General features: G+C 40.5%; 1 protein-coding gene across 2 annotated transcripts; it reads left to right on the top strand.

The window, feature by feature from the left end:
* The first annotated feature begins 50 nt into the window (after positions 1-50).
* Positions 51-14,446, top strand: rpgrip1 (RPGR interacting protein 1). 2 transcript variants are annotated; one of them, XM_088073683.1, is made up of 31 exons: positions 51-481; positions 1,056-1,275; positions 1,475-1,528; positions 2,648-2,765; positions 2,941-3,146; positions 3,252-3,354; positions 3,469-3,609; positions 3,944-4,049; positions 4,201-4,224; positions 4,325-4,471; positions 4,577-4,650; positions 4,908-5,128; positions 5,324-5,430; positions 5,516-5,566; positions 5,663-5,842; positions 6,398-6,515; positions 6,646-6,809; positions 6,938-7,268; positions 7,527-7,687; positions 7,947-8,179; positions 8,824-8,939; positions 9,104-9,312; positions 10,053-10,109; positions 10,202-10,377; positions 10,537-10,591; positions 10,723-10,789; positions 11,911-12,005; positions 12,159-12,348; positions 12,432-12,516; positions 12,964-13,091; positions 13,258-14,446. In XM_088073683.1, the coding sequence occupies exons 2-31, from the start codon at positions 1,188-1,190 to the stop codon at positions 13,497-13,499; spliced, it is 4,047 nt and encodes a 1,348-aa protein (XP_087929809.1). In that variant the 5' UTR covers positions 51-481; positions 1,056-1,187; the 3' UTR covers positions 13,500-14,446. The 2 variants fall into 2 exon arrangements, with proteins under 2 accessions (XP_087929809.1, XP_042367761.1); XM_042511827.2 differs by having other exon boundaries at positions 2,645-2,765.
* Positions 14,447-14,955: the final 509 nt, after the last annotated feature.

The following is a 14,955-nucleotide window of genomic DNA, read 5'->3' as shown; positions in this document are numbered from 1 at the left end:
CCCATCCCCAGACATTAAAGGCTAACCATAAAACTGACTTCAGACCACGTTTTAGATTGAACAGCCTAAGGGTTGCTAATCAGATTAGCACAGGGATGAGATTAGCTTCAAGGCATATGGAGCATTGAAGCAGACTTCAGGATTGAGTCTTGTGAGGAAACATGATATACACATTTGAGCGCTGTATACACACACAGCGCTGAAAGGAATTTCACTGAATGCATGCACACAAGCACAAAATGATGCACGTAATCATTAAATACTGATGTGAATATCTGAAAGAATACAGGAATTAGGAAACATATCTGTAAAGAGAGCGCTTGGGAAAGAAAGACGGTGTAAGGGATGAAGAGGGATTAAAACTGATATCATCCAAGCACAGGGCGGAGACACACATGCGTTATACTGAACACAAGACTGAAGCAAGAACACACACGTCTTTACTAAAGGTAAAACCTATTTGGATGGCCAACAAACAAAGGTAAGTCAAATCTTTGTTAGTATAGTTTTTAAATGTTGATGTCTGTTATTGTAAGAGAGGATTTCCACTATTTATCATTTATTGTGCAGCAATGTTGTCCTTAAAACAGATAATACATTTAGGAACTGCCACATTTGGCTTTAACTTCATATAGTGAAGCAAACGCTGCCAGAGATGGCAGCTTCTCCAGGCTTGAGTATTTAATACCAGTGTGAGTGTTGAGGTCGTGATTACAAGTGTCACCTAAAAAGTAGATCTTCCACTGAAGGACCTCAATTTCCTGCCTTTTGCCATTAACTAGGTTTAGAAGTATACTTCTCTGTGTGTGTGTTTGTGTGTGTGTGTGTGTGTGTGTGTGTGTGTGTGTGTGTGTGTGTGTGTGTGTCAGTGGAAAGCACTGCCTCCAACAGCTTGGATCTCATTAAGCCCCACACTGCTAGGAAAGGATGTTTTGGAAGGCTCTCTAGTTACAAAACTGTAAATGTAACACGTCATGGTCACAAGATTGAACTTTACTTTTCAGATGTCTGTGCTTTGCTACTGTCCTAAGAACCTTTTAAATATCTTTCTTCAGTCTACATTCCAGTTGGTGACGTCACTTGGACAGAGGCCAGTGAACCAGCAGAGTGGATCAATATGAGAAGTTTGCTGTGACGTTTCAAAGACTGGAGCTCTCTGATTGGCTGAGTCTAAGTGGAGAACTGTCATGTCGCCAGTGTTGGACGAGACAGCTGGGGATCTCCCCGTCAGGGATGTGGGACTGATGAGGGGGGGACTGATGCCGACTGTCCCAGGTTTGTGTGTACCAATAACAGCCAACATAAGAAATTTGCAGGAAAATCAATTTTAGATTCTACCTCTTTCCCTCTTTCACCCTATATTTCCTTCAGAAACTGGAATGGTTTAATCGATTCAAAGTTTATGTGTGTGTGTGTGTGTGTGTGTGTGTGTGTGTGTGTATATACAGTCTAAAACTGTCTGTGTTTTCCTCAGATACTTTACGTGATGTGAAGCCATGGAAGAAGCATCATGTCATGAGGACAAAAGGTAAAACCACTTTACAAAAGTGTCATCCTTTCAGATTTTACATATGCACATTTCAAGGTTATGATTTTAGTAGGTTGCTCATTTATGAATATTTTGACATCCAACCACTTCCCACGTGTATTGGACATCCTGTCACACTTTTCACAGCTGTTACTTGAAAAGAGCCCTCGGAAAACCCCTTAGTATCACTGACCTATTGCCTTTAATATGCATATTTCAAGGTTGTGATTTCAATAGCTCGCTCATTTAAGAATATATTGACATTAAACTAGTTCCCATGCGTCTTAAACATCCTGTCACAACTTTGACAGCTTTTTAAAAAGCCCCTACCAAATCTCTTAGCATAATTATCAGTGACCTACAGTAGCTTTGAAAATGCAAATTTTAAGGTTTTGAGTTCAGTAGCTTGCTCATTTATGAATATATTGACATCAGACCACTTCTTATATGTGTCTGTGACATCCTGTCACAACTTTCACAGCTGTTAGTTTTTGGAAAAGAGCCCCGAGAAAATCCCTAATCATCATTATCAAGTTATCAGGGACTTTTTGCTTCAAATATGCATATTTTGAGATTGTGTTGTCAACAATTTGCTCATTTTTGGATAAACTGACATCAAACCACTTCTCCCGTTTCTTGGTTATCATGTCACAACTTTCACAGCTGTCAGTCTTTTGAAAAGTCCTGAGCAAATCTCTTGTCAATAGCTTGCTCATGTATGAAAATATTGGCATGAAATCAGTCCCTGTGTGTGTGTGACATCCTGTCCCAACTTTTGCAGCTGTTATTTTGTGGAAAAGCCCTTAGCAAATCTTTTAGCATATTATCACGTAAGTCCTTAAATATGCACATTTCAATGTCTTTTTTCCAATAGCTTGCTCATTTATGAGTATATTGACCTCAAACCACTTCTCATGTGTCCATGACATCCTGTGACAATTTTCACAGCTGTTAGTTTTTAATCCATTAGCATATCTCTTCAAATTAGTCATCAATAAATTATCAGTGACCTGTTACCTTAACTCAGATTTCCAGTTGCCTATGCATGGAACACACTAAGAAAGTGCTTTTATATTTTTCACCTCTTTCCTCTTCTCTGTTTGTTTCTCTCTTCAGCAGATCCTCAGCGCCTGTTTCGGTTTCCCAGAGAGCACCTGGAGGACCTGTGTCTCAGACTCCAAGAAGAAAACAGTCTGCTAAGACAACACACTCGCACACAGGAGCAGAGGTTACGCAGGTAACAGAACAATGACACAGTCCTGAATGACTGAACCTAACACCAGACATTTGGGCAGAATCGGTAACGTCAAAGTCATCTCTGTTATAGCCCTAAGATGTGATTTTAAAAGATACATGATAAAGACAAGTTCCCTGATCCCTGATATGAATTGCCCTCCTCTTTCTTGCCTCAGGATGTCCACCAGACTGATGCGTCTCCGTCAGACCCGTCCTGGGTCCGGTGCAGTGAAGGAGAGAGATATGGAGGACACCATACAGGAGCTGGAAGCCCGAGTGGCTATGCTGGAGAGCCAGAAAGTGGTTCTGCAGAACAAACTGAGCCTGGCCAGGCAGCACGTTATGGACCTCGGGGGACGCACACCATATAGGTTCAGTAAAGGTGAATATGTGTAATATATTACATATTCATGTAGGACAAGGTGACTGCTGCCGCCTCTTTTACCTTTGACCTTATTCCCTTTTTCCTTTCTCCTCTTCTTTTCAGGTAAAAGTATGGAAGTGGAGGGCGGAGTCAGGAGGGCAGCCCAGACTGCCCCGCCTCGCTACGGATCCACGCTGGAAGACACCAGGGCAGAGATGGAGAGATTGTAAGTGTGTAAGCAGATATAAGTGGCTGTTTTCTTACCTCTCCTCATATCATCATCGTTACTCTAATACCCTCTCTTTCTCCTCCATCCGCCCTCCATATGTCTCCCTCCCAGCCGGTCCAGTGTGACAGAGCAGGTGAGGGCTGCAGAGCTGGAGCTGACAGCGCAGGCGCTCAGAGACACGCTGAGAGAGAAAGAGAAAGAGATCGAGGGAACAGTGAGAGAGATGAGGAAGCAACAGGCTGACAGACACAGGTGACTACAGCACACACAGCTATTCATTTTTCTAATGCTAATATTACAGCTACTTCAGAAGTTTGTGGATGGCTGCATTGTAATTTAATCAAAGAAAAAAAATATTTGAGTCAATTTCTGTGTGCTTTCCCAGAATTAAATTGAAAAAATAAAGATACTGTAAAAAGTGTTTAGCCATTCACAAGAGGAGAAGCATATCTGACTTTACTTCCAATTTTATTTTTAATTTTTCTCCCTGTCTGCTATTGCAGTGTAGCTACTAAAACTGCTAGATCTGCATATAAAACAACCACGTCAATAAAAATAATAAATCCTGTTGTTATCTCTGCGTCAGAATAATTATTAAAGAGAACGTGGATCTGATCCGTCTACAAAAGCAGCTCACAGACAAGAGCACCGCCCTGAGAGTCACCCAGGAGAAGTTCAACAACCTGCAAGAGGTTATATGACCTTATTTGTCTATAAATCATTTTGTCTTTTGTTATTTTATGATATTTTGATGATGTCATCTCAAGACTTTGGGTCTAGTACTACTGTAAGATCACTAATTGGTGCTCAAAAGATCTTTCTTTTTGTCTTTCTTCCTTCCAGGCATATGAGAACCAGCTGGAGGAGGTAAATGTCCTGTTACTCAAAAAGCTTTATGAATACTTCAAACTAAAAGTCTAAAAGGTTTAGTAATATTAATTTTGAGTGTGTCATGTGTACAACACAGGGTCAGAGGTCACTTAGGGAAAGCCAGGGAGCTCTGTTGGAGAAAGTGGAGGAGCTGACTGAACAGCTGAAGCAGGAGAGGCAGAAAGTGCTGGCACTGGAGGGACAACTTACCTCCACTACACTGTCTCTACAGACCTTAGACAAGGTACCTCATCTGTAGCTGCACGTATTAATCCTTAGTAAGAAAGACCATAAGAGATCATATAACAGGATGTCAGTTTTAAAAATTAATTAATTATTTCTTTTTCAGCTACAGGAGCGGATATTGGACCTGGAAGGAGAGAGGGATCTAATAAAAGAAAACTATGACACTCTGCTAGAGAGGTGGGAGTTAAAGTCTTGTTGGCCGTCCAAAACAAGATGTTATTGAGCGCATTAACCAGGAAGCTTGAAGGATGATTCTGGCAACTGAGTTGTATAATATGTACAGGATACCATGCAGGAGCAGCAGAACATGACTTAAGATCAGGTTTATGTCCATACGAAAAGAATTTTTATTTCTACATTTGACAATGACTTCTGAAAGTCATTTTGTGTGTATTCTCCTTGTATGTTTATTTTTTAACTATTTTCCTTTGTAGAACATTATCTGTACAAAGCAACCATGATGGCAAGGTGGAACAACATAGGGAAGTAAACCAGAGGAGGGAGGAACAGGGAGAAATCATTAGCAGCATGGACATGCAGAGGCTGGAGGACATGCTGCAAGCAGAGAGGGGGCAGAGAGGCATGCTGGAGCTGGAGATGGAGAAACTAAGACGAGAGAAGGAGATATTGGAGGAGCAGAGGGAGCGAGAAAGAGGTAAGAGTCTCAGCAAGGAATGGATTTGGAGTTGCATTTCATTTTATGTGTTCGCACTCAAGAAGACCATAATACCTGAAACACCTGAAGCCACAACTTGTCCAGTGCTGAAGCAAACAGACTCTCCAGCAAAAAAACAAAACAGTACACTGATTAACAATCCCATTTATCTTCGTGTGCATCCATTTTGTGTAGAGTTTTCTGTTACGGCAAGTGACAAACAAGAGCATCTGGAACAGGAGGTTCTCCGGTACAGAGAGCAGGTTTCTGCTCTGCAGGACAGACTGGACTCTGTCACCAAGGTCAGAGAAGAAGATTAATGTACTGCTGAACAGCTGTCCTAATTTAATACATATCCTGACACACTTTTCATCTTCTCTCTTCCAGGAGTTCGACATGAGTGTCGAGGATCTCAGTGAAACTCTCATACAGATCAAGGTTTGCACACTTTTTTCTTACTCTCTGTTGAGACTTCTTTTAAAGACTTAATTAATCGATTTATAACCTTGTTGCATGCTTTCCCTTTAACTACAGGCATTTAGGATGCAGCAGGAGAGCAGGGCGGGATTACAATTCCTCCGGGCTGATGGGACGGTGGAGGATTCACCCCATGAGCTGGCAAACATCCAGGCATCGCATGCTGAGACTGTCCTGGAACTACAGAAAACCAGAAACCTTTTACTACTGGAGCACCATATCAGTAAAGACCTGCAGGTACACACACACCCATACTTAATACATTTTTCACACACATGTACACAAACTGTGATTCTCAGCTCGTTTAAAGAGTAATCAAACCACCTAACCAATTTTTTCAGTTGAGAAACAATACATGTAGGTATTTAGTAGTGTTGTTGATTGATTCAGGTCCAACTCTTGACATTTGAGTGCAAAGTATTTTAGTAGTAGTAATTTTACATATTGTGTATAAATATTCATTAGTGACTGCCCTTGAAAGGTTGAAACCTGGCTATTGCAAGTGAATTTTGATATTAGCTGATCCTGGTAGCAGGAACCCCCTGTCTCCATCCCATTGCAGCCCTCTAACCAACCGACCACTCTGAGTGTCTACCGCGAGCAGGGAGGTGCTGTGGATTGATATGCGGCACAATTAGGTGACTGGCCATGATTAGCCCCCCTCCCAACCCTACCCTTTTTCACACTCCAGGGAGGAGGCACTCAAGCCAAAAGTGGGGGGTTTAGTTACGCTTTAAATTTTCCTCCTGACATTTTAACTTGTCTTGAATCTAACTCTGTTTCCATCCCAAGGAAGAGTTGAACACAGTCAACCAGAGGATGGGGAGAGAGCGGGAGGAGGGCAGGAGGAGGATGGCAGAAAAAGACAAACTTTTATCAAAAAGAGCTCTTCAGATTAACGCTTTACAAGGTTTGAATAACAATAGTCATTTTTGTAGTAACAGCAAGAAGCCAATATAAAACATGTCTGAAGTTAGCATAAGCAGCTAAAACATGTTTTTAACTTTCAGAATTTCTTTTTTTACATTTGTGTCCTAAAGCTCAGTTAAAAGAGTTAGCATACAGCCCCAGGAACTACAAACGGACCATACCAATCCAGTACACATGGCCAGCTGGAGACCAGGAGGTGGTACAGCTCATTGAGGACGACCTGTCTTTTTCTCAGCTGAAGGCTGGGGAGTCACTGTTGGAGATCCACCTCAAGGTTAAAAAAAATCAGTTGTTGTACCTGAATTTAGTGGGTTTTTTTTTATTAAAGTTTTCCATGAAGCTAAAATCTGTTTGTTTTTTTTTTGTTTGTTTTGTTTGGGTTTTTTTTTTTTGCATGTCCAGGGTGCCACCTTTACCCCAGCAGGGCTTCGTACTATGGGTGGCATCAGTCATGAAGACATCGTAACCTTCTGCACCTACAGCCTCTTGGACTTTGAGGTCCACTCCACTCCTCTGGTGTCAGGCAGCCAACCCAACTATGGCTTCACGTCCCGCTATGCTCTGACAGCTCGAGATCTGGGCAGGCTGGGAGGTCAGGGGTCAAGGGTCAGAGTGGAGCTCCACCAGGCGTTAGGAGGGGTCCAGTTTGTGACGCATGGATGTGGGCAGATGTCCCTCATGGGTGCTATGGAGAGGAGGGAAGAGCGTGTCGGTGGAAGTATCAATATTACAGGTGAGTAATATTGTTCAAAGAAAAAGTAATAAAGTAGTTGTGATGTTTTTTTGTCCTGCATACGAAGTGTTAACTTGCAGTTATTGCCAATATTAAGATGTTCCTAACCTTACTAGATAAATTACCCTTTAATTATTTGTTGACATGTCAATTTGTCATGTTCTTGTTTATTACGTAATGCACCCTGAAGGGTAATATCCATTAATTTGATAATTTAGTATCAACCCATGCCTAATAGTGTGTCTCTGTCTTTCTAAGGGTCCGAAGGTGCACTTGTTGGTGTTGTGGATTTTTGGGTGCGTTTGTTTAATCCTACTGAGCCCATAGACACTGTGCCAGAGAGAGGAGCTGACTGGAGAACGGCAACACAGAGGAGGCCTGTGCAGATCGCTCTTGGCTGGCAAGACACTAGTCATGAGGTAAGGAGGGGGATGTTTTTTTCACTTACCTCGAGTGGTGTGTCGCAGGGGTGGAGCCAGACGTTGTAAATTTCGGGGGCTCGGACGCCCCAGTAGCTCACTGTATAGAGTGCATGACGTTAAAGCTTTTTTTCCAACAACTTTCTACTCAAAATAGTCTGTAAGAAAACTGTTTACAGTTTGGATTAGCCAGTGTAACAGGGATATGTTTTTTAGAAAAAGAATCCTCCTAAATGCAATTTTTTGATGCTGTTTGCAGGAGTTACATGACTACGGTGGAGGGATCCCTAATGAGTTGGTGGTTATGTTGGAGCGATGTGTGGGACTTAATTCTCGCTGGCCTGGACTGCTTCCTGATGCCTACCTGACATACAGATTCTACGACCTGCCGCCTCACGTCTCTCAGACAATACAGGCCACCTCTGACCCAGTGTTCAGGGATACCACCAGCTACCCACTAGCAGTCACAGCCGATGTCTTACACTACCTGAGGTATGATAGCCTGGAAACAGAAAAAAAAGTGTTACATTTTCAAGGTTTTTTTAAAATTTTTAAAATAATTTTATTTATACAAATTTTCAATAAAACAATATTCCAACAAGTAAATAGATTGAACAGGATAAAAAAATGAAAAAGAAACCAACCCAAAAACAAAGAGACAATAAAGAAACAGACTGCCAGCACTCACTCATAACAAAGGAAAGAAAATGTACATACACAGATGTCAAATTATTGAAGTGATGACCCAGAATGTCCATTGATCAATCAAGGGTCAGAAATGAAGACCGAGAGACCAAAACCAAAGGAGATCCAGGCAGACCCACTGCAAGCAATAACAATAGCAATAACAAAGTCCCAGGGTGTGAATCCAAAGCAAAGTACAGTACAAAACAGACCAAGATAATTGATTCCCGCATTGTGGTCTCTCCCTCCTGATATGTTCTGTGAAAGGGCAAGGTTTTTTTTTTACAGTTTGGGTTTATCAGCAGCTAAGTTAACACTTAAGTCCTATTGATGTTTACCCTGTAGAACTTAAGAAAGTTCATTTAAATTTTCTAATTCTTACAAAGTTTGTGCTTTAGATAGTCGTCATCTTTGCAAGATATTCAGAACAACTGCCCTCCTGTTTTGCTCAGGTCCAGCAGTTTGTGGGTGTATGTGTTTGATGACAGTGATGATCAGATACCACCAGCCTATCTGGCAAAGAGCCCCATCCCGCTGCGAGCCCTGGCTACAGGCCGGGAGATCAGAGGTGAGGGCAAGAGAGAAGTAAAGCTATTATGTTATTCATCTGCGTCTCTTACTAGAAGCATTGATTTAAATGAAGGTAGAAGCCAACCCTGTGACATGTCAAAAGCTAAACTACCGCAAAAGCAGTTTGACATGTTTTTTTTGTTTTTCTCTCTGCCCTGCCAGGTGATTATGTCCTGAGGGATCCAGCTGGTGGACCTCGGGGCATGGTCCGGGTCTTTATAAAATGGAAGTACCCCTTCCAGCCATCGGCGGACACTGCGCTGGGTAGACCTGGAAGACAGGACAGAGAAATGGAAAGCAGTGAGAGGGAGGAGAGGAGGAGAGAGGAGGCTGAAGCTTCACAGCGGCCCATAGCCAAGCCCAGAGTGAAGGTGATATTTATGCTAGTGTATCAAAAGGTTTGGGAACTACCAGTGGTGGAAGAAGTATTCCGATACTTAATTTAAGTAAAAGTACTAATACCACACTGTAAAAATACTCCACTACAAGTAAATAGTCTACATTTAAAACCTTGCTTAAGTGTTTTCACCAAAATGTACTTAAACAATTTCAATTGTACTGTAAAATATTCCTGCTGCATTAAAATATATAATTTATTTTACTGCTGTAGCTGTTTAAGGTTGCACTGATTTTAACGTCTTTTTCTATACTGTTGGGTCGTTTGATGTACAGCAATCCATCATGTTCAATGAAATAATCATATGTTTGTCAGGTCGCTGTCCTGTGAGAACTATGTATCTCTCAAAGAGTAGAAGAATAAAGTTAGATAAAAGGAAATACTCAAGTAAAGTACGTCAGATTTTTATTTAAGTGCAGTACTTAGTAAATGTACCTGCTTAAATGCCACCACTGGGAATTATCAGTAACACTCTGGGGAACTGTACATGTATCTCATGTGCATTTCTTTACAAACAAGAGTGAATGATCTGATAAAAAGCAATGACAACAATTAGCCTGTCTAATGTGTGTTCAGCTAACTAACATAATGCTGTAGGACTTCTGGGCAAAGAAGTGCTCAAAAATCAATGTATAAGTGCTAAAATGTATAATATGTTCAAAGACATATTCCTGTCAGTAGCTTAATACTTGTTCTTCTGTGGCTTTACCACAGACTCAGCAACTGGAGCCGAGAGAAACCAAAGCAGTGCAAAAAGAGTCTAAAGCTTTGGTAAGGTTTTACTTCACAACTGATGTTTGTGTCTTCATGATAATTCATACATAAAAACTATTTTGTTTACTATTGTATGTGTCTGTTTACAGCCTCGGCCTCCGCCTGTTAAACAGAAAATCTTACATCACAAGCAACCCATCTCTGTGAAACCACCAACCACACACAGGAAGAGATCCACCAAGAGGCCACCTGACCTTTACCTGGGCACACCCCATCTGACCCCCGAGCCAAGGCTGACCACGCCCTCTCATGTGTCAACAAGAAAGTAAGTTGCAGGTTTTCTTTGTGCTTTTCTTCTAAAAAGCACATTATTATCTTATTATAGAGCTTGATGATTTTAACATTTTTAAAAGTTTTTGTGGAGGGAAAACAGTAATTTACTATAGAATTTAATTGTTTAATCAATGATTTAATCTAATTTCAGATCTTCACCCACCATGTCATCGAGGAGAAGCTCTGTCAGCTCTGCCAGGACTCAGGTACAAATTCTTTCTCTCTCTTAACAGGCCTTAAAACAATTGTTGTTTACACATGAAAAAATATGTCTTTATTCAGACAAGAATATTCAGAATAAGAGGATTTTGGCTCATATCTAATTTCGTCTTCTCAGGACCTTCCCTCTATGGATCAGGTGTCAATGGATGAAGAGGAGGAGGAAGAGGAGAGGAGTGAGAGTGGTAACTATTCTTATACACACAATAGGCTTAAACACCTGTATTGAGGTTCTTTCAGTAATTTCAAGGCAAACTACCATTGTTGAAATATGCAAAAAAAAAAAGTATAAGCACAGATTATTAGGGGGACACAGGAGAAATGTCCCCCTTAACATATGACATATAACACTGTGACATATAACATACATGTCAGCAGTGCTTTCTAAACAATAACATGTTATTAACAATCATGGCTATTCTCATCTTCTGCTCAGACAGTAAGGAGCTCCCAAATATAATTGTTTCCTAGTTTGCAGACATTTATAGATGGTGTTGTCCTCTTTGAGATAGCCGTAAACTGCTTCAAACTGTTTTTTAAGTCTCCTAGAGTGAGCCGCACGCAGAACACATCATCAAAACGTCACCAGTCCCGCCCTTCCCACTGTCCTCTGTTTCAGCACTGTTTTACCTCCCATGGCTGCGGTAACTTATCTACAGAACGGAGAGGCGGCATAACGGCCCAGCACTCCCACCTTGAACAGGCAGTGGAGGGCTAATGTCTCCGGTGAAGTAGTTAGTGGATGAATGCAACCACTAAAGCAATGGTTGCACTCTGCCATAAAACGGAGTGTGTAGCAACAGTGTGTGTTTGGGACAGGATATATTATCACCTTTTCTCCATAATTTGATCCAGAAAAGGCACAATTTGGTGCATTACAAATCACCAGAATTTAGGGAAAAAAGTGTTTGATGCCAGAATTTCTTGGGGAAGGACCCCCTACTTAATATGTGTCCCCTCAGATCTTGAAACAAAACCTACACCCTTGAAAAAAAAGGATTATGTAGGAACCACACTGACCTCAATTTTTTTACAGAATGGAGACCTGGAACAGATATGAAGCTGCCACATGCTGACTGGGATGTCAGATGACAGGAAAGGTTTTCCTTGAGGGCTTTCTGCCAGACAAGATTCATGGTTATGGTTGGGGGAAAAAATCTTGGTTTAGATTAAAATGAATAGATTTCTGTTAGAAAGCCTTTAGGCAAACTTCTCCTATGTGCACGCCTTCATTTTCAGCCTAGCCAGTGGAATTAAAATTGAAATAAATCCAGTTGTTCTAATATTATTTTTACTTACTATACAGCTGCTGCAGGAGACAGTGAAACCTCAGGGTCATCAGAGTCAAGTTCCTCACAAAGCGACATCATCATCATTCCACCAAAACGGAAAATGAGGAAGGTATGAACGAGTGTGAGTGAGAGAAAATGTATGAATCAAAAAGGGAAGATTTTAGCATCATATTTATATCTGTGGATCTGGTATAAGTTTGTCCTTTTGTTTTAACTGAGCCGGTCAGATGTTATGATTCAAATAGTTTTTTTTATGTTTCAGGGAGACAAACTGAGAGTGGAGATTCTGTCCCTAATGTTGGAACCGTCCTCAAGTGTAGCGCTGGACAAGTCAGTGCAGCGTGTTTATGTGGAATACCGGCTGCTGGGCGTCCCGATGGAGACGACAGAAACACCCATGTCCCTCCGCAAACCCACTAAGGGAGAGGAGATTCACTACAACTTTACACGAGGTGAGAGCAGGTGAGCTTTGCACATGTTTCTGCAAAAGTTTGAATTATTTTCTAATCCCCAAATCTCTGTTTGTCTCTCTCAGTGATCTATGTGGATGGTTCACAGTCGGCTCCACTGAGACACTATCTTTACACCATGTTAGAGGGCACCGACCCCAACCAGGGAAGGTATTGTCAGCACTGTTTTTGTGTCATTTTACACATTAACCCTTTGAAACCTGGGAAAACTGGCTTGATTTCTCCTAAAAATCCATGAAGAAGACAATGAACAACTTGAGAAGAAGTGATGCAGAAATTATCTAGGAATTAGTGGAAAGTATAAATGCTTTAGCTGAACATTAGCACTGGACATTTTCCCCTAGTATTTTAAAAAAATCTCTGCAGTTTGCACAACATTTCTTTCCAAGATGCTTCTTTTCCTTTTTTCCAACTATTTCGAAAGAAATCAAATCAATTCGCCACGGTTTTAATACTTGCAAAGGAGTCTGAACGCAGCACAAGAGAAGTCACGTCAAGCCAGGTTTTAAAGGATTAAAGAATGGGTGAATGCATCAGTTCATGTCCTTAGACCCAAACCACAAAACTGAAGCATGTATGTGTGTGTGTCTCGGCAAGGTTAAAGTTCACAGTAGTCAGTGAGCCGATGGACGACGATGAGGAGTGTGTGGACGTCGGACACGCCTTCCTGGACCTGCAGGAGCTGCTCCTCACTGGAAATGATGTCAGCGAGCAACAAATTGACGGTAGGTGTTGCATTTGTGCTATACTTTGATACTAAGACCCTTGAAATGCCTTTGTGTAATGTTATGTACATTTCTGGAGAATGCTTTCTATCCCAGGATTTGTATTTGTGGATAATGTGTGAGTTTTCTCACAGTTTGTCCGTCTCTGTGTTTCTGTGTCCTCCAGTTGTGAGTGTGGATGAAGACAAGGAGGTGATTGGAAATCTGAAAGTGTCTCTGGAAGCAGCCAAAGCTCTGACTGGGATCTACCAGGAGTTTCAACAGAAAAAAGAGAGCAAGAAAGAAGATGAGAGTGATGGAGAAGAGGAAGAAGAAGAAGAGGAGGAGAAGGAAAAAGATGAACAAGAGGAAGAGAAGAAAAAAGATGAGATACCAGTGTTAGATTATGATGATGATAGTGACTTTTGAAAGCAATTAGTATGAGATGAACTGAGAGCTTGTTTTCTGTATTAAGCAGTCTTGTTTAACTGTTTGTAGCCCCTAAAACTATGTAAAAAGAGTCATATTTTGAAAGGCATTTGAGGCTGTTTTTTTAAGTTTATAGTTTTTTTTTATTATAAATGTGATGTCCAGGTCCTTCAGTCCTAGATTATCCAGGACACGTTTATCATGTATCAGGATCACAGTATCTTTTCTATTAGACCATTTTCTTGGGTGACATGAAACAATAGATTTTTACACTCTAAGAGCTTACTTTACTTTTCAGTAAAGGTATTGTCCTTGAAAGGGCCCCACTGCTAGTGTGGTATTAATGTGATGCCGATCAGGAATTTATTATTTCAGGGGTGTCCAAACTAACGAATTAGATAATGTAAAAATACCAGGGGGCCAACTGCCTCTTGCATCGCGTGGGTTATTTAAAAAAACAAAACAAAAAAATGTACAAATGATACAGACACAACTGTTGAATCATTCAGTGAAAAACAATATGCTGTCTTTGCTGTAGGGCTCTGTAATAGCAAGAATCTAGTAATATGATATATACCACGACACAGGTTTAAATTCAATATAATTTGATATACTGCAATACTGTAAGCAAGGCAAGATATTGTGGTATTTTTTTATACCTAATTTTAAGGAAAATTTTCATAAAGGCCATTTCACCATATGCACACAATTTGAGTATAAAAATGTGTACTTTTTTAATGCAATCAGAAAAGTAAGATCTGTATTTATGTTTAACACTTTGGGAATATGTTGTTAGGTTGGAATGGCAGAGTCATGTGACTGAAGACAGATAACAGCACTGATATCTAGCAGTCGAGGGTTTAAACACAACACATGTAAACTATCACTTTAAAAAAATGACTGTAGATTCTCAACACCATCACAAAAAATAAAACTGTGATACTGAAGTGTATTGATGTTTTCTTACAACCCTACTTTGCTGTGGCCATGTCTGCTACCTGGTGATGATCCTACCATCATGAAGTGAATGCAAAAAAATGCAAAGTGATCTTGCTCTATTAACGTAGATATATGGGGCCACGTATAGTATATTTTGTACAACATGCCGAGGGCCATTTAAAATTGCCAATACTGGCCCCTGACATCACATCTAAAATTGTTGGGTTAGCTCTTTCATTTGTGTTTAAGCAACGTGGTCCAAGTTTGTGTTATTCCATCATAGGAGTACTGGTTGGTCTCTGGGCATTTATTTGAGATTTAAAGAAACTTGATGGTAGGGATAATAAAATAAGACACACAAGTAAATGTATTACCATCTATTACATTTAAACATATATTTTTTTAATTTAAAAAAAGAATATGAGTAATTCATTATATAAAGATAGAATACAAACACTGGCAAATCTCATTTTCTTACTTTTTCTCAAATTGGAACGTTTATTATGCTTTCAAAGGA

This window comes from Plectropomus leopardus, chromosome 23, assembly GCF_026936395.1.
Source record: "Plectropomus leopardus strain MGB_pleo_1.0 chromosome 23, ASM2693639v1, whole genome shotgun sequence".
NCBI classification, from domain to species: Eukaryota; Metazoa; Chordata; class Actinopteri; order Perciformes; family Serranidae; genus Plectropomus; species Plectropomus leopardus.
Note: the sequence above shows the minus strand (reverse complement) of the source record. Positions and strands in the feature narration are given on the sequence as shown.